This window comes from Cupressus sempervirens, chromosome 9 (genome assembly GCF_028749045.1).
Source record: "Cupressus sempervirens isolate cs-2001-9-10 chromosome 9, ASM2874904v1, whole genome shotgun sequence".
Classification (NCBI taxonomy): Eukaryota; Viridiplantae; Streptophyta; class Pinopsida; order Cupressales; family Cupressaceae; genus Cupressus; species Cupressus sempervirens.
The window spans coordinates 637,743,887-637,768,935 of record NC_143126.1 but is presented as its reverse complement, the minus strand read 5'-3'; the positions used below and the strand labels follow the sequence as shown (position 1 = coordinate 637,768,935).

The 25,049-nt window shown below is 33.0% G+C and overlaps 1 protein-coding gene across 1 annotated transcript; it reads left to right on the top strand.

Moving 5' to 3' along the window:
• The first annotated feature begins 2,428 nt into the window (after positions 1-2,428).
• Positions 2,429-7,808, top strand: LOC149540346 (laccase-12-like). The gene is made up of 6 exons (XM_089801455.1): positions 2,429-2,604; positions 2,742-2,893; positions 3,034-3,278; positions 3,915-4,043; positions 6,334-7,284; positions 7,384-7,808. Exons 1-6 carry the CDS (start codon positions 2,500-2,502, stop codon positions 7,512-7,514), a joined length of 1,713 nt encoding a protein of 570 aa, XP_089657581.1. The 5' UTR covers positions 2,429-2,499; the 3' UTR covers positions 7,515-7,808.
• Positions 7,809-25,049: the final 17,241 nt, after the last annotated feature.

The following is a 25,049-nucleotide window of genomic DNA, read 5'->3' as shown; positions in this document are numbered from 1 at the left end:
TAGTAGACACTGCCTTTTGAACTTGGCAAACACTAGAATGCTCGACATACATAGGAAACTGTCTTCTTTTTTTGAGTGAGCTCAGCATACACTAATTGGTAAAGATATGACATTTTGTGTAACATCAAATACAATACACGATTAAGTAATTGTTGTCAACAACTATAGCTACATGGTCTACATACAACTACAAGACCACATTACTGAGCTATGGCAAACAAAATTTGATGAAGGAGCAACACAACTAATAAGCATGCATGCAAATGCATTGCTAGAACTAGAAGGCAAAGATGAAGCAAAAGACAAAGCACAAAAAGTTATCAAGGGCATAATATATAAGTAGTTCATATTTACTCTGACATGTCAAGCAAAGACATACAACAATGAAGAACAGATGAAGGTGAGCATCATACAAGTAGAGTCACCAGACTTGGCAACAGAGAATAACAAACTCTTAGAATAGATCCTTCAGACCACTGTTGAAACACAAAATATCCAATTAGAGTGAAAAATGTCAAAACAAAGTTGAAAAAGAGTGCTCAAGTTACAATTTGTTCCATAATTCTATGAGTAGTGTATACCATAAGAAGAATAAAGGGATAGAATACAATAGAATATTGCAGTATTCTATAAGAATCAGATATTTTAATGCGACTGAATGCACCAATGTTCTATACGAATAAGAAAACTAGAACTTATTAAGAAATTTTGATCATATTCTATGTCGTGGCATAAACATATACTCCATCTTCATCCATTGCTATTTTTTGCAATTTTGTTGCAACTGAATGCCTGCAAATTATTGTACACCCTACCAAAATAATATACTGTAATATTCTACTATGTTTTGCAACTTTGTTGCAACCAAATGTCTGCAGATTACTATACAACCTACCAAAATAATATATTGTAATATTCTACTATGTTTTGCAATTACAACCACAATGGTGCGGGAAATTTAAAATGATATATGTTGTAGTGGTTGCGAACCTTCAGTCTATCTTCACTTGGATTATATTTATTGTCATCACAACATAAAGAACTATAAAGAGGTCATAAAGTTAAAATAGAATGTTCAATTTTGAGATCTATGACATTATCCCATTTTAGTTGTTCTTCTTTTTTCCTTAGATTTTGATTTAGTAGCTTTAGTACATTATGTTTCAGCACAACATGTTTCATATAGGTTTCCAAGATAACAATGCATCTTAAGGGGTAGTAAAACTAAAGTGATTCAAGGAAAGATATATAGCATATGTTATTAATGATATGGCTTTCATAGTAATATAAGGACTTCAACTTAGAATTAAAGCACATACCACTTTGTATCTTTTCGCATTGTGACTACTAATTGTCATATATTCATCACTAATTCTTGAATTAGTGACATGGTTGAGTGGTTGTCTTTTTTTCCGATCGAGTTTCAATGGATTGTTCATGAGTCTAATTTCATTTTAATTACATGCTTTATGTGGATAATGATTCTCAGTGTACATTTGTATCATGTTATGTATCACTATGGTTGTATTATTTCTTTAATTAAATACTTTAATATTTATGAATGAAATAAATTTAATATATTATTAATTTAATATTAAAGATGTATAATAAAACTATTATGTTTAAATAGAAGTAACTATTACATTTATTATTTTTGCTTCATTTACTTGACAAACTTCTTAGACTAAATGAACCAGAATCTACCTTTTAGATTTTTCATGTTTATGTTATTAGTTTTTTAATTTTCTTGTATCACTGATGTTTTCTTTATAGTTCACATCAATTTTTTTAAATTTATATAATGATCATAAAGTTTATTCTATATAGACTGGTTGTAAACTTTCCACATTCCTAACATTTTAATATTTGGTCACATAATTAAGGCTCCTTGTACAAACCAAATTTAAACATTTTAAATGTTTAAACATCATAATTATATAAAACTACTTTTTCATTACCCCAAGAATTCTACGGTGTTGAGATCATGATATGGATCCACCACATTATTGATTGAATGAATTACAGAACGAAGGACCAACTTTGCACTCGAAGATAGTCGTACGTAATAATGGGCATCCATGTAAATATTTCATTTTTATTTCCATTTGCAGATTTTTTCCACAGGAGACGGCTGGAATAAATTTGTCTACAATTTCTTTTTGTTTTGCCTGTCTATAAAATATTTTTAAAATGGAAATTATTGTGACATGGCTTTGAACCATGTGATTTCTACCATAAGAAAATTGAAAGTAGAGACATGATTAAATATGCTAAGCCATTATTCACAACATTTCGAATTTCGCGTAATTAATTAGTTAAAAGTCACGATGCCCCAAATTTTTTTGCGCGTTTGTCGTTGCACCATGTGCTCTTGACTATTTCCTTCAATCACTTTGTTAATGTTTTTGCTATATATACAGCAATTAAGCAACCAGTCTTCACACGATTGAAACAGTTTGAGCTTCATTTGCACTTCTTTTAGGGCTTTGTTATACATCAATGATGTCTAAATGTCACTCAGTGAGGTTTATGATAGTGTTGTTTACAGTCATTTCATTTTTTGATTCTCTGGCATGGGCAAACCTGCATACCTACAAATTTGTTGTGAGTAGATTTTTATTATATGATTATGTTTTTTCATAGTTAAAAATTGATTATAACCTTTTGTAAAAATTTGATGATTCCACAACACTTATTTCTATTAAGAGTTTTAACACAACTTTTGTTTTTCATTTCTACAGCTTGAAGAGACAATTATTACTCGGCTGTGTAAGAATTATACTATAGTCACAGTAAATGGACTGCTTCCGGGCCCAACACTGCATGTCCGAAATGGTGACACAGTTAATGTTACTGTTGTTAACAAAGCCAAGCACAATGCTACCATCCACTGGTAAATATATAAGCTCTTTGAAGACATGAATACTATAAAAGAAATATGAATATTTTAGTGTATTTGGATACTTATTTTTTGTATAGACTCTTTTCTGTTGATAATAGTCAAAACCCATTAACAATAATTTGATTTTTCAGGCATGGAATAAGACAGATTCGCACAGCATGGGCTGATGGACCTGGTTACATTACACAGTGCCCCATCCAACCAGGGGGCAAATTTACATACACATTCACCATTATTGATCAGGAAGGAACATTGTGGTGGCATGCCCACGTGTCATGGCTCCGTGCAACTGTTCATGGAGCAATGGTCATCTATCCAAAGAGGGGGAGCCCTTATCCATTTACCCACCCACATGCTGAGTTTCCTATAGTTCTAGGTAATCAAAAGTAGAATCTTTTATAAATATACTCATCGTCACAAATCTCTTGACCATCCTTGAACTATTAAGATTTTATGATAAACATACTTTATTGATGTGTTGAATTAAGATTATTTATTGTAAAACCATCGTCAAGAATATTTATATGAATTTAACACCATCTAATAATTTTCATAAGATATTCTCCATCATATTTTTAAATATAAAAACAATTTAAAATTCTATTCATCCATCACTCTCAAATCTTATCATCTATATTCCTTCCACATCTAATTTCCATAGTCAATATGACAGCACTATCACTCCACCTGTGTGTTATGATTGCACGATGTAGAACTGCTTTAGAAAAGTTTTTCATTGTTATTATTCTACGTAAAATCGTTCTTAATGCTGTACCTAATAGAATCTTGATATCTATTGTGACGTTAACTTAAAAATTGAAGGTTGAAATGAAAAAGGTAATTTCAGTTGTACCTAGACTTTCTTATCTGTAACACGCGGATGATTTGAGTAGGAAATATTATTATTATGATTCATAATTTTCGATCTTTTACAGTTCTCTTTAATGGGTTCATACGAGATTGTTCTTGCATTTCATAATGACTGAATGAATGAAACAATAAAATTGAGCAGGGGAGTGGTGGAACAGTGATGCCATCGACGTGGAAGAGGAAATAAAACTGAGTGGAGGCCCACCGAATGTTTCAGACGCTTTCACTATAAATGGACAGCCGGGAGACCTCTATAACTGCTCAACCTCAGGTACCGGCCGATTTTTCGTTTTGTTCAATTGGGTACAGCTCTTCTTATATATGGGCAGCTTATTTATTAATCAAACTCAATGGATTAAAAATGAATAATTATATTTAGTTAAATCTGTATTTAGTTAAATTTTTTAAGAGGAGAAGATTTAGTAGTTAAGTGTTTTTAATTTTTAATTTTTTTCAGATATAAGTGGCAAACTATCATACAAATTTTATCAATAAATAAAACTAGTTTAGAAGCTAAAGGAGGGAAAAATCAATAAGAAACCTTCTATCGTTACTCATACAACTGTTATACATCTAGGTACAGTAGCAAATAAATCTGCGAGCTCATCAGCCAAATTAGCTGAGAGGTGACAACCGTTAAATAGAACAAATAGAGTATCTCTGTCCAATACTTTTGAACCAAACTCCATAGTTTTCCTCAAATTGTCTAAGAAACAGCAAATTGTTTGGCTTCTTTGAAACAATGACTGATTCTGAACGTTTCAAGCTTCCAAACTTCTCCTAAAACATATTGGAGATCCCAGTTAACAACTTTCTTTGAAAATAATGCTCACAATCTGGGAGTTACCTTCAATATATAGTTACCAAATCTCCAAAGATAACAATATTTTTACACCATCCCTGAGAGCTCTTACCTTCATCTTTTAAGATATGACCACAGTGGTATGACCACAGTGGTTCTAAGGATGCAACAGCCACCTGTTGGGTTCTCTTTAGATGCACCATCAAAACTTAACTTGCAGAAAGGAGAAGAAGGGGCTTCCCATTTAACTTGTTTCCGAATCTCATTCTTGAAATTATTACCCACCATCATGCCCTTAAAAGGAATAGATATCTGCAAGCATCTATTGAGGATAAAGCAGTCAGAGGAGTAAAATGTAGAAGACAAGTTCTTAGTCTTTAGAGTAAAGGCTTTTTCAATCTACTCATAGACCCTATCCACCAAAGAAATTTCCTTCTTAAATATTCTTCTATTTATTTCCCACTAAATCCCCCAAATAATAGATGAAGGGGCAATTCTCAAATCTCACCCCAGAAAAAACATACCATACCAACCAAGTCTATCAAAGGAAACTATCGATAATTCACAACCTTTAAAGTCTATTAAGAATTCTATTCGAGTCAACTAGAGAAAAGCTCCAACCTTTGGAAGAACAACATCATGTCAACAAAACATAAACTTCATTTCATGAGAAACATTCTTCCCTTCAATCAGAGATTGGTATCCATCCTTAACTGTGTATCATCCACTCTTACTTTTACTCCAAATCAGCCTATTGATGCCATCACTCCAACATAAAGATATTTGGTTCAAAGACATTTAGAAGCTTTGTCTTCTCTATCTGAGGAATAGGCATAGGCAGCCCTGAAAAATCTTTCGAATTCACATTAGAAAACCATTCTTAGATTAAAACAAAGCATAGTCTTTTACTTTAGAACCCTACAAGGGTTCCAGAACAACCCAGCCTATATTAAGCTTATCACATGAAGAAAGGGAAAAAAAACACCTCATCACTTTTGCTAACACCTTATCACCTGTTAAAAAACCATCAATTGTGTTAACAATACCTCTCTACTATTTACAACAAAATTCCACATAGTGGAGCCCTTAGGAAGAATAGGCATTGTAAATATGTATTCAGGGTCAGAGTCAAAGTATTTAATCATGATACTCATAGCCCATAATGCTGAAGGGCTCTCATAAATGTTCCAAGCCAGCTTGGTCTTAAGGTTAATGTTCCTCTAATGGATATTATGAACACCTACTCCAATCCCAACATTTGGTTGACAAATCTTTTTCCATAAGACCAAATCAAATTTCTTCTTCTCAACCATATTCCCGTTCTAGATAAAATGGTAAGAAGTATCTTAATAGATGAAATAACACATTTAGGGGTCAATCACATAATTAGGAATGGATGAAAGGACTGTTAATGTTATTATTTTTACTAATATTGCATTTAATACTTGTGACTTCAAAGTAGTGATGATGGTGATGATTTTTTTATGATCAATGAAGCCTTAATAAATGCTAAATCTTACAATGTCACATCAACTTGATAATAAAACATAACTTAGTGCAGAAATACCAATGCCCTTTTTTTAAAATCATTTTAAACCACATAACAGAAGAATACTGATATCACACCATATTTGATATTGCAGTCATGACACCATATTAAACCATATTAAATGTTACAATCCTTAAAATGGCTAATTAGAAATCCTCTCTTATACAAATTAAGAGTGCAATTAGCTTTAATGAAATATTATATATGCAGGAACAACAAAGTTCCCTGTACACCATGGGAAAACCTATCTTCTTCGCTTCGTCAATGCTGTAGTCAATAATCACATGTTTCTCAAGATCGCATCACACAATCTCACTGTGCTAGCCGTGGACGCCTCCTACACGAAGCCATACACAACCGACATTCTCTTTTTAACATCTGGTCAGACCGCAGACGTTCTTCTCACAGCCAATCAAGCGAAAGCCAAATACTATATGGCCTCCAAGCTATACACAACTCAATCTTTAGCAAATATTGATAACACCACAACTACCGCCATTATAAGCTACGTGGGCTCAAATGCATCTGCCACTCCAATCCTTCCAGAGCTTCCAGAATACAACGACACTGCAACTGTGGCCAACTTTAGCCAATCCTTACGAAGCCTGGCTTCACACGAACATCCTGTAGATGTCCCACAAAGTATAAGTGACAATAGCCTCATAACCGTAGGACTCGGTTTAAGTCCCTGTCCAACTGGGTATTCTTCCAGTAACTGTAGTGGCCCTGACAGTACCAGAGTGAGTGCCAGTATGAACAACATATCTTTTGTGCTGCCAGATATAGCCGTTCTCCAAGCTTATTACTTCGCCATACCAGATGTTTATAGCACTGATTTTCCTTCCAGTCCGCCCATTGAGTATAATTATAACGGTGATGTAGATGAATCTCTGTGGGCGCCGATTTCTGGCACAAGAGTGAAAGTGATTGAATATAATGCTACGGTTCAGATTGTTTTCCAGGGAACCAATATCTTCCAAGCAGATAATCATCCAATGCACATTCATGGGTATGACTTTTATGTGGTCGGAGAGGGTTCTGGTAATTATGATAATGAAACACACCCGAGCTCTTTCAATCTGGTTGATCCACCTCAACGAAATACCGTAGGGGTTCCAGTCAATGGATGGGTTGCTGTCAGATTCAAAGCTAATAATCCAGGTAAGAAACAGAATGACATTTCTCTAATGATTTTAGATATGAAATATGGCTTGAGATTGAAAATTTGAAAACATATGACGGATTGTTTGATTTGTGCAGGGGTTTGGTTCGTGCATTGTCACTTTGATGATCATGTGACATGGGGGTTGAGCATGGTGTTTTTAGTGAAGAACGGCCCCTCTGAGAAGGAAAGTTTGAAGGCTCCTCCTAATAACCTTCCACAGTGCTAGTGCAAACTATAGTATCAGATATTTAATTGTGGAGTTGTTCACCATGACATACAATGCATTTCCGCTAGAGAGGATGTGTTAAGGATCTGATGCATTTGTTTCTTTTATGTGTGTATCTGGGGTGAATTAGTCCATTCTTAGGGTTTAGTGGGTGATTGTCTAAAGTTAAGGATAAAGCTTATCCTTCCCTTTCCCTCAAATCTACTATGTAATGAAACAATATTTTGATTGTGCTTTGTAAGCTAACAAAATATTATTTACTATTAATTTATGTAAATATATCTTAATTAAAAATATTGAGAAATCTAATTTATTTAGATATACTGAAAAATAATAATTTAACATTAAATTATTGTAGATTTATTGTTAGTAGACTTCTACATTTTATGAAGTGGGATTGTGTGTGAATTTTTGCATGAAAAACAATAAATAGATATAGTAGATTTATTAAATAAGTTTAACCATAAATTTATATAATATGGAATGACATGATGGTGAAGTTATATTGTTGCTTTTATTAATAAAGTTGGAATTTTAGCAGCTAGGCCAAAAAACAAGAAAACTAATTATAAATTGTAATGTAGGTTAAAGATAATATAATAGTAATAATAAATATTTATATAGAAATTAGATAATATCTCAAAACATCCTATGAAAATAAATTCATTATGAAATTAAATCTTTAAGTAATGAATAATAATTATTGTTATGGAATATCTTAAAGAAAGTGGAAATTTGGATAGAGGTTTAAGTTACTATGGTATATGATGAAGAGGTCATGATAAATACAATAGGATATAATTGTTTAGATACTAATTTTCTATAAGATTAATGATAAGTAATTGATCATGTCATAATGTAAAGGATATATTCATTATTTAATTTTTATGGGGCAAACCTCTTAAAATTAACTAATACAAAAATCAATTTACTTGGGGACACACAAAACTACTCATATAACTACTTGTAACAATTTCTATTTACGTAAAGGTAACATTTCAACAATAGATTTTCCCCTTTTCACTCATTATGTTTGTATGTTACTTATCTTCTCCCTTTTCAAAAGAGTTGAAGAAATAAAATTTAATTAGATATTTTTTAGAGATTGTGTCTATCTCCTCTACCTTTCTCATGGAGTTTTCTATGGAGCCAAAATAAAATGACTCAATATTTTTTTATGATATCAGTTTTCAAAGTATTACCTAAATTTAATTTAGAATACTCCTCTCTTGATGTTTATAAATATTATTGATATCAATGACTACTTAGATCTTATTATTTGCATCCCAATTGATGTGTAAATTGTAGTAAACTAAATCAAATCCAATAAATAATAAAATTAAAATTAATAAAATTTGTATCTCATATCTATGGTTTCATTCACTCCATTGTTCTCCTATCCTCCATTATCATTTAAACATAGTAGTTTTATCTTAGTTGTTTAGCATTAGCACAAGATGGTATGAAAGGGATGGAATGTGGTTGCTCTATGGTGATCATGTAATGCTATGATAGAATGATGATGACAAAATCTCTAAAATAATTCTAGGATAATATCACACTAATTATGCATTAACTATTGTTAAGGTATGTACAAGGATCGTGGGAGGCCAAAAACTCATAATGGGAAAAATATATTTCTTATCTTGCCAAACACAACAAAATCTTCTTTCAAATTTTGTATGGGGTGGGAAATTTTTGAATATTGTTTAGTAATACCAAACTAAATTAGGTATCCATTAATATTAGACATACATTTTCAAAAATATAAGAAATACATTTCAGGAAAGTGGGCACAAATTTTGTGTCTCTTATGGAAATTTGATTTTTTTTTATACACATTGAAAGGTTGAGTCAAACAACTAAAATATGGATAAGGTAATTATATTATATTTTAGAACAATTTTTTAAATAATAATTTGAAGTCCATCCTTAATTTTGGAACTATAATAAACACAACATTTACATTTAAGATCTTTCCATTTTAGTTATTGATGAAGTGCAAGGTAGGCGAATCCCAAAAGGAGATGTCCTAGCTCCTAGCAAATAACCACACAACAAAAATACAACACAAGATACATGATTTGATACAAAATGAAACTCTTTATTTATAAAATAACTGTTTACATGCAATATACCTGGCTGTAAGGCCTTCTAGTTTAGGGCCAAATACAAAAACCATTACAATAATAGTTCTGTAAGATCCCACAAGATCCAACTCACAACACTAATCCTAGCTAGTCTAGATCTGCACTCTAAAAGAAAACCCTAAGGAAGATCTCAACTTGTGCTTGCAAGCCCACCAGGCAATCTCTTAGCTTTCTAAGCCACATCTACTAGCTCTTCTCACAAACTCATAACTCCACCACAATCCTATTGTAAACTATCTCACATTCAGTGCTCTATCCACAAACTCAAGAAAACTCGCTCTTTAGCTACTCCATGTTGAATTCAAGATCCACTCCCCTTCAATGAATGAATCACTCCATGAAAATGAATAACCTAAGACTCCACAAGAACCTTTACTTATACCCAACTAAGCCACAAGTTAGCCTAGCAATTATAAATTAAATAAAGCCCTTGCAATAAATGCATATTTAAGCCACAAGTCAGCTCACAACAAACATTAAATACAAAATGTTAATCCTCGCATTAACTTGTAATTAACATGCGACAACCACACAAAAATACTTAAGACAAGCCCCAAGTTTAAAACCATGATTAAATGCACATAGGAGAGATAACCAAGACCACAAATAGGTCCACAAAAACTCCTAGATCAATCCACGTCATGATCACATGCTACATGCATTAATGCACCAAGAACTCTAGTCGGCATCAACATACTGTCAAGTTTCAACAAACTCCCAAGTATCACCAAGCAACCAACACATGTCGAGCAGCCAACACATGTCGAACATCTAATACATGTCAAGCACAACAGTGAGTGTCGAGTAACAATATATGCCAAGCTTTTCAGTGATTGAGCCCCCTTCAATGATTGAGCTACTCGACCAACGCTAAACCCAATAGTGACTGAGCATCACTCCTTCTTCAACTGAGTACCAGTCCAAGAACCTTCGAAAGCAACTATTGAGACTCCTCCCATGAACTCCAAAGTAGTCACCAAGCAAACAAGATACTCCTACATCAGACTCCCCATGTAAATAGAAAAGTGTGTCCCACACTTTGATTCCCAAAGAAAGATCAACAACCATCTTCATCTTCACCAAAGGCTTCCACTCTAATAGGGACAATAAAACCAATCTGCACATCATCCATATCTGCACCATTCTATCAAAAACTAGAATCTCAACCATCAAATTAGCATGCTCACTCTTAGAAATAAATTGAACATAATGCTTCATCAACAAATCCTCATCCACACCAGAAATTAGTGAATCCACACCAACAACAACAAATTCCACATCAATAGAAATATGTAGAGCTCCATCAACACATGCCAAACTCTCAACGTAGACAATCTCATTGCTCACAACAAGATTCTCTACAACACATAACTCTTCACCAACAACAACTCGATCATCCACAAGAAAATGCTCTACAATCTCCATGTCAAACCCAACTGACTGATCATGAAAACCAATATCAACCTCAGCATCAAAAAGATTAGGAATACCCTTAGTAATAGCCTTAAGCTGATCTATAGGTTTTGTATCAAAATCCACCAACTGATCAACAAAACCAACCTTGAATTTTGTTGGAAATGATTGAAATGATCATAAGAAAAGTTGTTTGAATGATATATGGAAATGGTAAAGAATGTTCTCAATCATTGTTTTGTCATTGAAGTCAAACTTGCTACTTACAGGAATGACAATTGCTTTAGTAATCCAAATACTATCAATTAGTTGATTGTCAAGGAGGAGGCAATCAATAAGATGTAACTAGAACACCTAGAGAAAGGTTGAAGTTATGATTTTGTAATGAAGTACAAGGATCAACTAAGCCATTGATGAAAAAGTATGTTGATGACATACTATAAGACACAGAGAATTGGCACACTGAAACATATCAAAGATGTAAGGTTTTAGCTTAGACATTTGTAAAGCTCAACTAAGTTCATTAGAGAGAAGGAGCCGAGCAAGCTAGTATGTGTCGAGCAAATTCCTAGTAAGTGTCGAGCAACATAAGGTGCTGAGTGTTAACAAGTGCCGAGTAACATAAGGTGCCAAGCAAGTTCAAGTGCCGAGTAAACTTCAAGTGCTGAGCAAGTTCAAGTGCCGAGTAAACTTCAAGTGCCGAGAAAGTTCAAGTGCCAAGTGATATCGAGTGCCGAGCAGAGATAGGTGCCAAGTAACACAGAGATGCCAAGCACCAGTAAAACCAATAGTACCTAGTAACACAGAGATGCCAAACACCAGTAAATCAATAATGCTGAGTTGCTGCATTATTTTGAAAATTGAAGATTCGCCAGATCTAAGCCGACAAGGTTGTTATCTAGAAGTTTGTTAATTAAAATAGAAGATAAGAATGATGAGCTGGTGGCACAGAACACCATGTAAAATGTTTTTAAGATTACAACTGACGAAGTTTGAAGATAAGAACAAGATATGAGGTAGATACATTGTATCCTACCTAATCCATTCGAAACCCTAAAATTGGAAAGGGAGAAATGAGTGGCAAAGGCAAATTAGATTTCTATTTAAGGAGTCATAAGTTAATAAAAGAGAGAGAGAGAGGCGGTCAAGCATGAAAGCATGAAATGCTGAAGGAGGTGCTAAGGAGATAAGAGAGCATAGAGACTCTATTTCAGTAAGAAGACCCCTAATATGGATGCATTGGTACAATGAGTTAGAAGACTCAAGGAGATGAAGCTTGAGAAGAAGTCAAGCAGTCAGAGCTGAAGTGTTTGAAGCCAAGCATTAGGATTGAATTGAAAGTGTGATATGAAATCTGCAAAGTATGTTGTAAGTTATATCAGATCAAAAGATCATTATCGTTACTTTCTAGCAATTGTAATAGTAAAGTTTAAATCCTATGGATTTAGGTTGGTTTAATAGCCATGAGATAAATCCTTTAACAAGGTGACATTCCAAGTGAATGTTCTAAAGTCCTTTAACCAGACCCATTCCTAACAGTTTGGTGAAATCCTCTAACAAGGTCACATTTAACAGTGTGTTGTAAGCCTTTAATAGGGTAGGCTTTTAATAGGGCATCACTTCAGAAGAGTGAGAATCAAGTAGCATGTTACTAGTGGTTTTTCCCAAATTGGGTGTCCACGTAAATCATTGTGTCATGTGTTGATCTTGCATGTTTTATCTTTTCATGTTGATTTATTTTAACTTGCTAATATGGTTGATTTAAAAGTTTGGATGGATGAAAAGTGTATGGATTCATAAAAGTAGTGAAAAAGTATTAATAGGACATTTGGACCTTGAATAACTGATTTGAACCCCCCTTCTCAGTTATTCTAAAGAATTCTAACAGACTTTGCTATGCCATCTTCTTTCATGAACAAGTCTCTTAACCATCCAGACAACTCTCTTTCAGATCGGTAAAATCCAACTCCACAAACATCTATGAAATGCCTTCCTTATACCATCCTTAACTCAATTAGCCAAGCTATCTTCAAATTGAGCAGACACTTCCTTAGCTCGATCAACCAAACTAGCTTCAAATCAAGCAGACATCTCAAAAAACCTTCTCTCCACCACATCATGGAGATTCGTAATCATCCTTGGGTCAAATTCTCTTGGAGCCATCTCCCAAGATCTTCATAAACCCTTTGCAACAAAGTTCTTCCCACACTCCTTGTGATAAGCCCAAATTGTTTGTAAGTCAAATCGTAACCCACCACCTTGCATGAACAATTAGGAATCAAATCACAAGTCCAGGAACATGGATCTGTAATACACAAAATCTTTATGATCATGCCTCAACAAGATCAAACTTTTATCTTTGCATCCATCGATCCATTTGCAAGTCCTCTGTAATTTCAAGTCAGAACCACGATTTGCTACCTCAGAACCAAGAGATCTAGGACTCCAAAAAGAACAATCCACCACTAGATCAATATCTTCTCCGATCAACTTCTCTCAACCCAAGTCCTGGTGCAAATTGCCTCAACTTCGATGATTTTTCTACACGCTCAAGAGCAACCTTCACTCTAATACCACTTGACGTAGTGCAAGGTGGGAGAATCCTTGAAGGAGATGTCCTAGCCCCTAGCAAATAACCACATAGTGAAAACAAAACACAAGATACATGATCTTATACAAAATGCAACTCTTTATTTATAAAATAATTCTTTACATGTAATATGCCCAGTTGTAAATCCTTTCGGGGTTAGGGCCGAATACAAAAACAATTATAATTATATTTTGAAAGATCTCACAAGATCCAACTCACAATGCTAATCCCAACTAGTCTATATCTGCGCTCTGGAAGAAAACCCCAAGGAACATCTCAACTCGTGCTCGCAATCCCACCAAGCAATCTTCTAGCTTTTTAAGCCACAGTTACTAGTTCTTCTCACAAACATGCAACTCCACTACAATCCTACTGTAAATTGCCTCACATTCAGAACCCTATTCAAAGACTCACAAAAATATGCTCTTTAGCTACTCCACACTAAATTTAGGATCAACTCCCCTTCAATAAATAAACCAGTACATGAAAATGAATGACCTAAGACTCCACAAGACCCTTTACTTATACCCAACTAAGCTACAAGTCAGCCTAGAAATTAAAAATTAAATAAACACCTTGCATTAAATGCATATTTAAGCCAAAAGTCAGCTCACAAAAAAGATTAAATACAAAATGTTAACCCTCATGTTAACGCACAATTAACATGCAACAACCACATGAAAATACTTAGGACAAGCCCCAAGTTTACAACCATGATTAAATACACATAGGAGAGATAACTAAAACCACAAATAGGTCTACACAAACTCCTAGATCAATCCACGTCACAATCACATACTACATGCATTAAATACACCAAGAACTCCAATCGGTGCCAACATACTGGCAAGTCTCAACAAACTCCCAAGCATCACTAGGCAACCAACATATGCCAAGTAGCCAATACATGTCAAACATCCAATACATGTTGAGCACAATAGTGAGTGTCAAGCAACTGTATCTGTCAAGCTCTTTAGCGACCAAGCCCCCTTCAATAACTGAACTACTTGGCCAACACTAAACCCAATAGTGACCAAGAACCACTCTTTCTTTGACTGAGTACTCCAAAGTAGTTACTGAGTAAACCCAAGATGCTCCTACATCAATTATTTTTATTCCCATAAGAATTGACATAGTTATCAAGTATTAAATTAAAAAACATATCTTTTATGCATTAATGTGATTTAAAAATAATAAAAAATCATCCTATAGGGTTTCTCTCTCTCTCTCTCTCTCTCTCTCTCTCTCTCTCTCTCTCTCTCTCTCTCTGGATATATCTTCATGTATATCTATATCTCTTTATCTCCATCATTCTCTAATTTTTAAAATCTCTTTATCTTTCTATCATAATCAATCAATTACTTAGAGGGGAAAATAATGTGATGGTCGGGCCTGAGTAGGATTTATATTGAGATGAGGAATTCAATAAGAGATAGGGAGAAGGTAAATGAGGTAGATAGAGAGAATAGAGAGGAAAATGAATATAACATAGATATAGAATAATGATGCTTAGGGAGAATAGATGAAGGTGGTGATGGGAGAATGAAGAGGGGAAGAAAAAGATAGAGGGGGAGGGGTGAGGTATGGGATTGTGAGATGATGGAAGGGGAAAGAGTAAGATATAAGGGATAATTAGGGGGCGATAAATGAGTGAAGATATTCCTAGCATATCTAAAGGTGTCCTAAGTGTCTTAAGTGGTCTTAAGAAATCATCATATGTATAATGGGTCATGGGACATATTAGTGGGTCTTAATATGCATTGACAGGTTATAGGGGATCTTAAGATACATTAATGAGTGTGAATGAGTCCTAGGACACATTGATGGGTCAAAATACACCATAAGATACATTAAGGGGCCCTAGATGTTTTAAGAGGTCCTAGATATTTTAATGCATTTTAGAGGTCCTGGGATACATCAAAGGGTCCTACAAATATTTAAGGGGTCATAAATATCATAAGCAGTTCTAAGGGGCCTTAAGATACATAATTAAACTAATTTGTTGTATAATATCTTAAGGGATTCTTTGTGTTTAATTGCTCCTAAGGGGTCCTATGAATAATAATGGGTAAGAGGATGTATTGAGGGATCTTAAGTATCTTGAGAGGTGCTAAGGGGTTTTTATATGCATTAATGGGTCTTACGATATCTTGGTGGGTGTTAAGTGGTCATAGGGTATGTCAATAGACATTGGGATACATTTATGGGTCTTAGAAAATCTTGCAATACATTAATGAGTATTGGAAGTCATAAAGGATCCTACATGGCTCAATAGGAACTTAAAGATCCTAGAAAGTATTAATTTTTCCTAAAGGGCATGAGATACATTCATAGGTCCTAGGAATTCTTGAGGGGTCTTTGATGTCCTAAGGGGTCTTAAGATCTCTTGGTGCATGTGTTAATGTGTCATAGGATACATTAAGTGTGCATAGGACTCTTAATGGGTCCTAAGGGGTTCTACATGTCTTAAGAAATCCAAATTTGTCTAGGATACACTAATAGGTCCTGGGAAGGGTTAGTCTATCCTAAAAGGACCTAACATACATTAATGGTTCCTAAGATGTCTTCATGAGTACTTGATGTCCTAAGGGATTCTAAGGTATCCTCGTACATGTATTAGTGAATTATAGGATACATAACATCTTAGGATATTGTTTGGGTTATTGTAGGAGATATTATTATATGTTTCAAAATAAATTTTTTATTATTAACATCAACATATTTATTTTTGTGACATTGTTGATAGTTTATTTATTGGAGAGATTGGATTAGTACGATCTTGCTATTATGTATCAGATGGAGCACAAATTCAAATAGTTGTATGGGTATTTATAGATGACCATTATTGGATTGTAGAAGTTAATACGATGATTGAGAAAGTAATTTGATGATCATAAACTAGTTAGTATGGTAGTGATAGTGTTGCAGAGTTTGATTCAATGTGTATTGGTTATGCAATATTTAATGGTTTTAACCTAATGGAGTTTTGAGTAATTGGATATGTATCCTTAGTTGGAATGCTTCATGATTTAAAGATGTGCAAGTTATTCTTATTTAATGAAGATATTGCTATTTGATGTCCATGATGAATAGTGCAGAGTTGGTGGTGAATTATGAGGCATAGATTTTATTTTTTCTGATGTGGTATTTCATGACATCTCTCTATGTTTAGATTAATTGTGTCCTATTCTTGGTTAGGGATTACATTTATAATTTATGTGATTGGATTCAAAATATTTCTCTAAGTGTGTTTGATTATTCTTGGCTAACTTGGTTAGTTATCTTGTTTGTATCTTGAGCATGATTGGTGGATCATGATGTGTTGGAGATTATTTGTTTGGGTCCTGGATATGTCTTGATTGACATATCTTGGATAATGTTGATTATTGTAATTAATTTTTTAAATTAAGATCATGATAGGACGACCTTGTTTATTTTGATAATATTTATATAATGATCAAATCATTTATGGAAATGGAAGTGAATGAGGGGGAAATTAGGGTATGATATTTAGAGGTGTAATCTTTTGAGTGTAAGAGATAATAAGAAGAGGCATGAGTGTAATCTTTTGAGACGTGTAATCTTTTTAGATGAAGAGTTGATGTACTAGATTTGCATATCAAATATGCTATTAATTAGTTCATAATATAGTGGATTATTGTCCATAACGAATTGTTTTCCATTTCATGGTAGTTGTCCTTAGTGTAATCTTAGGTTTTTTGTTCCTTTTATAGAGTCATTCATTATTGATGTGGGTTGCATTATTTTTTGGGGGATGATTGGATCATGTAAGTAACCATTAGGAGTTAAAACAAGGGAAGAGGGATTAATAGGTTGGTATAGGGAAGTTTTAGTAGTACCTTTGAGAGTCTAATCTATCTTAGTCAACCAACAAGAAGAAGAGTCCTCTAACACAACTATGGCTTCCCATTTTTCTTTCCTTAGAGAGTTGACTCTAGTAGACCAAAAAAAAGGACCAGGGATTTTGGTCATATAGAAAATATGGGTAAACATAGGCTTATTTAATTGTATATCACAAGAAATGGGCTAGGGCCAAGCTAGGGAGTTAGCATGAGCTAAAAGTTAAAGAGGTAGAGTAAACCCTTAATTAATGGGTAAACCACCCTCTGTTTTCACTTTGAACATAGAACTAGGTAGATTTAACATAAGGAAAATATTAGAGTGGAACCTCTTAAACATACCTTCTAACATTATGAATTTGATGAGAACCATAGCCATGTATTTCCACTTGCAAAGTAGCTCATGCCTATTGAAACTATTTTTCAACCTTGGGATACTCTCTTCATGGCCAAAAAATGACTTCAAATTGGGCTTATTGTGTCTCTTGGAGTTTCTAAGCATTGTATTTCCTTCAAGTAATAGATCTATGGCCATAGCTTTGGCCTCCATAAAAATCATAAAAGACACTCCAACAATGCTCACCTTGCCATCGTCTCTTGATTATGTAAGATTCTTTGACTGGATTGGATTGTAACCCTCATTCCCTTGACATACTTTTCCATATGCTTGTTATCATGAATTTTGATGGTATTCCTATAGGGGAGTATCCTAACAATGTTGCAAACATGATTTAGAGGTTGTGTGTTGCATTCATGATAGAATTTTTCATTAATGTCAACATACTGGTAATTCATTTTGAAGACTAGTATAGAAATAGATAGATTTTGGCTTCACACAGTTTGAGGATTAAATATTAGCTTATGTATACATGAAATAATATTATATATTATGTCTAGATGCTATAGTTAAGATCATATATGCGGAAATATGAAGGCTAAATAGACTTATGATGGATTTGATGAAAGCAACTTTTAGACATCATTTTTGGAAAGTGGGTTTTATTAAATAGATTGTATCTCATACTAGAGATGGAATATAGTTGAGAAAAACTCGATAGAGGTTGAAGACACGTTGAATATGTTTTTAATAATCATGTACATTCAGTTGATCACCAAGTGGAAAGTTATGAAGATCGTGACCTGATAGATTGCTTATAATTGTGAAAAGATATAATATTGTAATGTAACATGTTAATGTAATCATTAATGTGGCCCTATATTATTATTGAAAATTGGGAAAGGTTCAAGGCTGACTCAATAATTTGGTTTAGGAATTAATATAAAGGAAGTGTGATATGTGGTCATCGAGCTATGTTACATGTTGTGTGAGCTTATGTACGAATATCTTTTAGATTATAGAAGATATTGGTGCAATTAAGGAATGGTGAGATCCCAAGGAACTATTTTTTGAAAGAGAAGTAGATGTTGGATAGGGGTCAGTGTAAGAAGCTGGGTCTCACTTTTGGCCAAAAAGTGGAAGTGTTTTTCCTGTTTTTGAAATTTTTTGTCAATCGATGTCAAAATTTGAGGTATTTAGAGATTGAATATTTGAAAACTTCAGCAATAAAATTTTTAGTGTTTGAAATCTAGCTTTTGAATATATAATTTATTTGTGTACCCATATGATAGCTTACTTTTTTGGTATGGATCTTTAAAAACCACTTTTTCAAAATGCCCATTTCAGGACCATATCATGCTTGTGTACGAACACCATAATTTGACACAAATAAATAAATTTTCACAAATCCTTTTAAAGGGAGTTACCTAATACACCTAATATTGATGACAATATTTTTTCTTAATTTTATTATTATTAATTATTAATTGGTTATAAAGGTAAATTTTAAAACCTCTCATGTACAAACCACATAATTTGATCAAAATCTTATTTTTTTCAATTTTTTTTTTTAACATCAAAAGAATTGTATGTAGATTGATGACATATAAATTAATTTAAGAAAAATTATAAAATAAAAAAGTTATTAAAGTTTTAGTGAATGCCACTTTTCAATGTTTAGGAGATAGTTTTGATTAATAAATAATGGAAAAATAGAAAATAAACTAATAACACTATAAAATTTACATTTTTGAAATCAGAACAGTAAGACCTATAATTAAGTTTTGTCTTGTCAAAAAATTCAATGGGAATGACTATAAAAAAAATACAACAATACCAGAAATTGTCTATTAAATGCCTTAGAAAAAAAAAGGATCATAAAGGCATGGCTTGGTGGGACCAAGCCTATGCCATGCCTTTCCCCAAGGCAAAACCCCATGCAAAAGTTGGGAGCCATACCAAATTCCCGTTCATGTCTCAAGAATCAAGCACTCAATTTGTAATTAAACAATTGGGTGCTCGATTGCTCTAAATCGTTGTACCTGACTGTTTGAAAATTGGGTACCTGATTCTTTTTAAAATTGGGTACCTGATTTATAAACGGGTACCCGATTTCTAAAGAATCGGGTGCCCGATTTTCAAGCAATCGGGTACCCATTTCTAATGTACTCGTTGGGCCCCAAAAGCTACCCCACTGACCCAATTTCAATGATTGAAATGATTGAATAACAGTTTTGATCTGCAACACCAAATTCTGTCATGCTTATTTTGTTTTCTTGTCCTCTTATACAATTTGTAAGCTATTGATTCAAATTCAAAATTGGTGTAGACATGGGATCAAAACAACAAAGAAAGAAGAAAGCAAAAGTTCTGACAAATGAGGAGATTGCAGCAAATAAAGAGAATGAAGCACAACATCAACAAGAGAGAAGATAGAGAATTAGAGACTTGAACAATGTTTCAAAGGAGAAAGACATTGAGGATACCACGATGGATGAAGAGGTCAAAGAAGAGAACCCAATACAAGAAAATTCAGGTGCACATTCTAATCATGCATTCAATATAGGTGTGTCTCCAAACCCTCAAATTTTCTCTTGTGATGAAATTGGTGATTTTTTAGAAGCAGGTTACAATTTAAATGATTTAGATTTTCTTCATGAGAAGCAATTGTCAAACAATCATGCACAAAACACTCCAATTGAAATACCTGCCCTGAAAGAAATACCAAGAAAATTTGAAAATGATATTCAAATCCCAAATAACAGTGAAAATAGTAAAGTGTCTGAAAATAAAAATTGCATGAATGTAGACATAGAAACACCAACTACTGAACAAACATGTCAGGATGATAGTAAAGTGTCTGAACATAATTTTCATATTCCTAATGATGTGTTAGATAATCTTGAGGGATTGGTTTCATGGAGGAAAATTAGGACACATGCTAATATATTGTATAGGCATTTTTTTTATAATAAGAAATTTGGGTTTCAATGTCAGCTAATGTTGCAACTAATTAAAATGTCTAAAATGTGAAAAGTAATGAGAAGGTTGGGCATGTATGCAAAAATCAAGAATAAAAATGAGTGTTTAAAACAAGTTGCATCCAGTGTTGCTAGTGCCTTTGATGTTATCAGAAAGAGAAGTCAGTGTAAATATAAGAACGCAACACAACGAGCAATAACAACAACTTTAGTTAACAAATCAACATCTGACAAAAGATTGATTAGCAACATAAGTGGATATCTTAATGTGAATCGTAAGACTTTAGAAAGAGCTGTAAAGACAAGGGTTAAATTTGAATGTGATCCAACAAATATTTTATGGACTTCTAGTGGTAGACTCCCGATATGTGATATGAAACTTACTAGTGAAATCAAAAGTTTGATTGAAAATTTTTGGCATGATAATACAAGAGTATCACCTAATTCAAGAGATGTTCTTAAATTGGGAATTGGGTAAAAAATATGTGATCCACATCCTAAACACCTTTTGGACATGACTCAAATTGAATTGTTTAAAAAATTTGTAGATGGTAAGGTATTAAATATTACCATTAGTCAAAGATCTTTTGAAAAGTGTAAACTATGGTATGTAAGGATTAACAAGGAAAGAATCACATGTTGTTGTAAAATTCATATTCAATTTCGTTACCATTATGATGTATTTTGATCTATACGTGGTACCATGCATAGTAAAGAAATGTTGCAATAATGTGGTATAAAAATACCACCTCAAACTATAAAAGATTTCATATCAGGTTTGTTTTGTAAGCCACCTAGTGATCAATACTTTCTTTTCAATGCATGTCTTTCTAGTACATGTGATATGTGCGGAAATCTTTCTTTGTTAGATGAATGTTTGCATGAAAATGCTTTGACTACATTTGGACAACAATTAGTTGAGGTAAAAAGATTCAAAACTATTGAATATCCATTGAAGGATGGGAAGATTGGAAGAAGGTGTGATCTAGTTACAGATAAAGTTAGTTGTCATGCATTGATGGATGAGTTTAAGAGTGTGATCATACCAAAATATGTTAAACACTCTCAATATTCTAGATGGCTTGATGGACAATTTCGCATATGTATGATGGACAATTTCGCATATGTAAGAATACATTTCCAATTGGTACTATACTTTCAGTTGTTGACTTTGTAGAGGACTACATGCTTGCACCGCAAGAAGAGGTACAACCGCAATATTACAATTTAGTGCAAGTAACAATTTATGTTCATATAGTTTATAGGCATGCACCTAATAGTACAGAGGAGGATCGAAAAATATTGAGAGAGTACCATTTTTATTTAAGTGATAATAAACTCCATTCATCTGAGTTTGTCCAATATTGTTTCAAGGTCTTTTATGATAATTTAAAAGAGAGACAAATTCAAATGACACAACATTGGATATGGTCAGATAATTGTATAGGACAATTCAAGAATGCTAGAATGTTGTATTGGTTGAGTAACATACATAGGCAAACTAACATCCAACATGTGTGGAGTTTTTTTGAGGCTGGACATGGTAAAGGAGAACATGATGGTGCTAGTGCATGTGTGAAGAGAGCCCTTAGTAGAGAGGAATTAAAATTTGAGGAAAAAGATAAATTCAAAAATGCACATGAGCTTGTCGAATGGTGTAACAAATATTTATACATGGGATCAAGTTAGAACTCTACAATCAAACATTTCTTCTACCTAGTTGAAGAAAATAATATCCCTTCAAGATATGATTGTGATACAATTAGTGGGTCAGCTAAATGGCATTCATTTAGGAGTTTCGATTCTAACACTTGGACTATATGGACTAGGGAGCTTGCTTGTTTTTGTCAATTGTGTCTTGTAGGTGAATGGGAAGAATGTGAGAATATAGAATGGGTTGAAGATTGGAAACAAAGATCATTAGCACCTATTGACACACATTTTGAAGATGATATAGTAAATGAAGGCCAGAATGTTACTTTTGCATCAGAAGACTATGATCGTATTTCAGACCTCATAGAACCTGGTATGCACAATTTAATTAGATTTTTTTGCAATCTCATGCTTCAATTTATATAATTTTCATATGTACACTCATGTGATTAAAGTGTTTCTATACTTTATCTTATCTTGTAGGACATGTTTATGCTGTTATTGCACCTAGTGATAATGATGAACAGACTGAGTATTGGCTAGCTAGATGTGTGGAACCTAAGAAAAAATTGACATGTCATCAAATAGACGATGATGGTTTTAAGTATCCAATTGGGTCTATCGTTGTAGCTGGCACCTGGCTACGTAGATACCTAACAAGAAGAAATGGTTTTCTAGCATTTGAAGACTACCAAATTGAAAAGATGATTTTACACTATTCTCATTTGGTTGTAGCAACAAATATCAAATTAGAAAGATACAAAGGGAGACCCGCCAATAAGATATTATGGATAATTTCAATGGACGAGCATGAGACAATCATAGATGCATTGCAAAAGAGAGAGGATGCAAATGGTACAGTGGGATGACTACATTTAAATCAAACACATGTAAGTTTTTTCATTATTGTATTATTTTTATATATATGTACTTATATAATTTAATTACATGTATGTTTTTGTTGTCAATACCAACTTAGAGAACTTATATACCTCTTATTCAGGTCTCAATTACAATTTATGCAAATTTAAATGTTAAAGTGGATCGAACATCAACATCTTGTGCAATTTCACATAGTAAGTACATACAAATTACACATATATTTACATAGTTTAGATACCTTGAATATTGATTTATGTGTTTGTTAACATGTGTGTTTTCGTTTTACATTTTTATTTTATAGAACCTCATTTGAAGAGATGTGTTGAACCAATTTTATGTTTCAAATAAGTTCACTGAACTATAAATATATCATTGACATTGTCTTACATATATTGTGAAATATGTTGTACAAACTAATTCAAAAATGAGAGTTTACTTCTATTTGAAAGTTAAAGGTATGCACTTGATAAATTATAAATTAATTGTCAATTTAAGTAATGACCTCCTATTTTGTTCCATTACTTTTACATTCAAGCATGTTTAAATTAATGTTTGTTTGAAGTTTCAAATTACTATTGATTGTAATATTAAAAACAAGTCACTTGCACATGATAATTTAAAGATCATTACTCATTGTATTCATTGTATTGATTATATATTACATTACCAAACAACACATTAAGATCACTTATGATACATTGTTAGGTACATTATCCATACATGTGTGTCTTAAGGGGACATTGGAGTCCTAATAGGTCATTATGTCTGTTATAGGTTATGATAGATATTCATATGTTTACTACCACATAATAGGTCTTATTAGGTGATAATGAGTCTTACATTACCAAAAAACACATTAAGATCACTTATGATACATTGATAGGTATGTTATCAATACATTTTTTAATCTAGTAGGTCAATTTTATTTTTATGAATCTCAATGCATAAATTTGATGTGATATTTATCCAATAATGCTCTATAGATAGTTAAAATTATTGTTCATCTTGCATATATACTTACAAAATGTGTCATATGTTCATGAATAAAATATGTTAGAATAAAGAAAATGGTTTGAATATAATTAAAACATGGTGAAACATAATAATATATACTAGTACACAAGCATGATAAGAAGTCATAAAAAAATAGTACATGATCTAACATACATCATAACATGATCTATGAAGTGAAAAAATACATGGTCTAACATACATTTTTAACTATCCTAACACAAAGTGTATATATCATAAATAATATACATCATAAAAACACAATCTATAGGTGCCAACAAGACCTAATCTATTTGATCGAATGTCCTCTTTACTCCATGCGAAGAGGATTCAGATGGATCATCATGTGTAATATGAACTGTCTCGTCATGTTGGACACCCTATGAGGTAGATGTATCACCCTGTGTAACATGAAGCGTGTCTCATCATGTACATGCTTAATTGAAATGGGTCTCAAAATCTAGCTTGCAAATAAATTAAATATTCACTATATAATAAAATAAATTATACCACATGAGATGGGTGTCCCTTAGTAACGAGAGGAGGTGCACTGTCAAAACTACCAAATGCAATAGTGGTGAGGTCCTGTAATTTACAATACATACATTTTTTAAATTTGATTTTAGAGCATAATGAACTATACATTATGTACATAAAT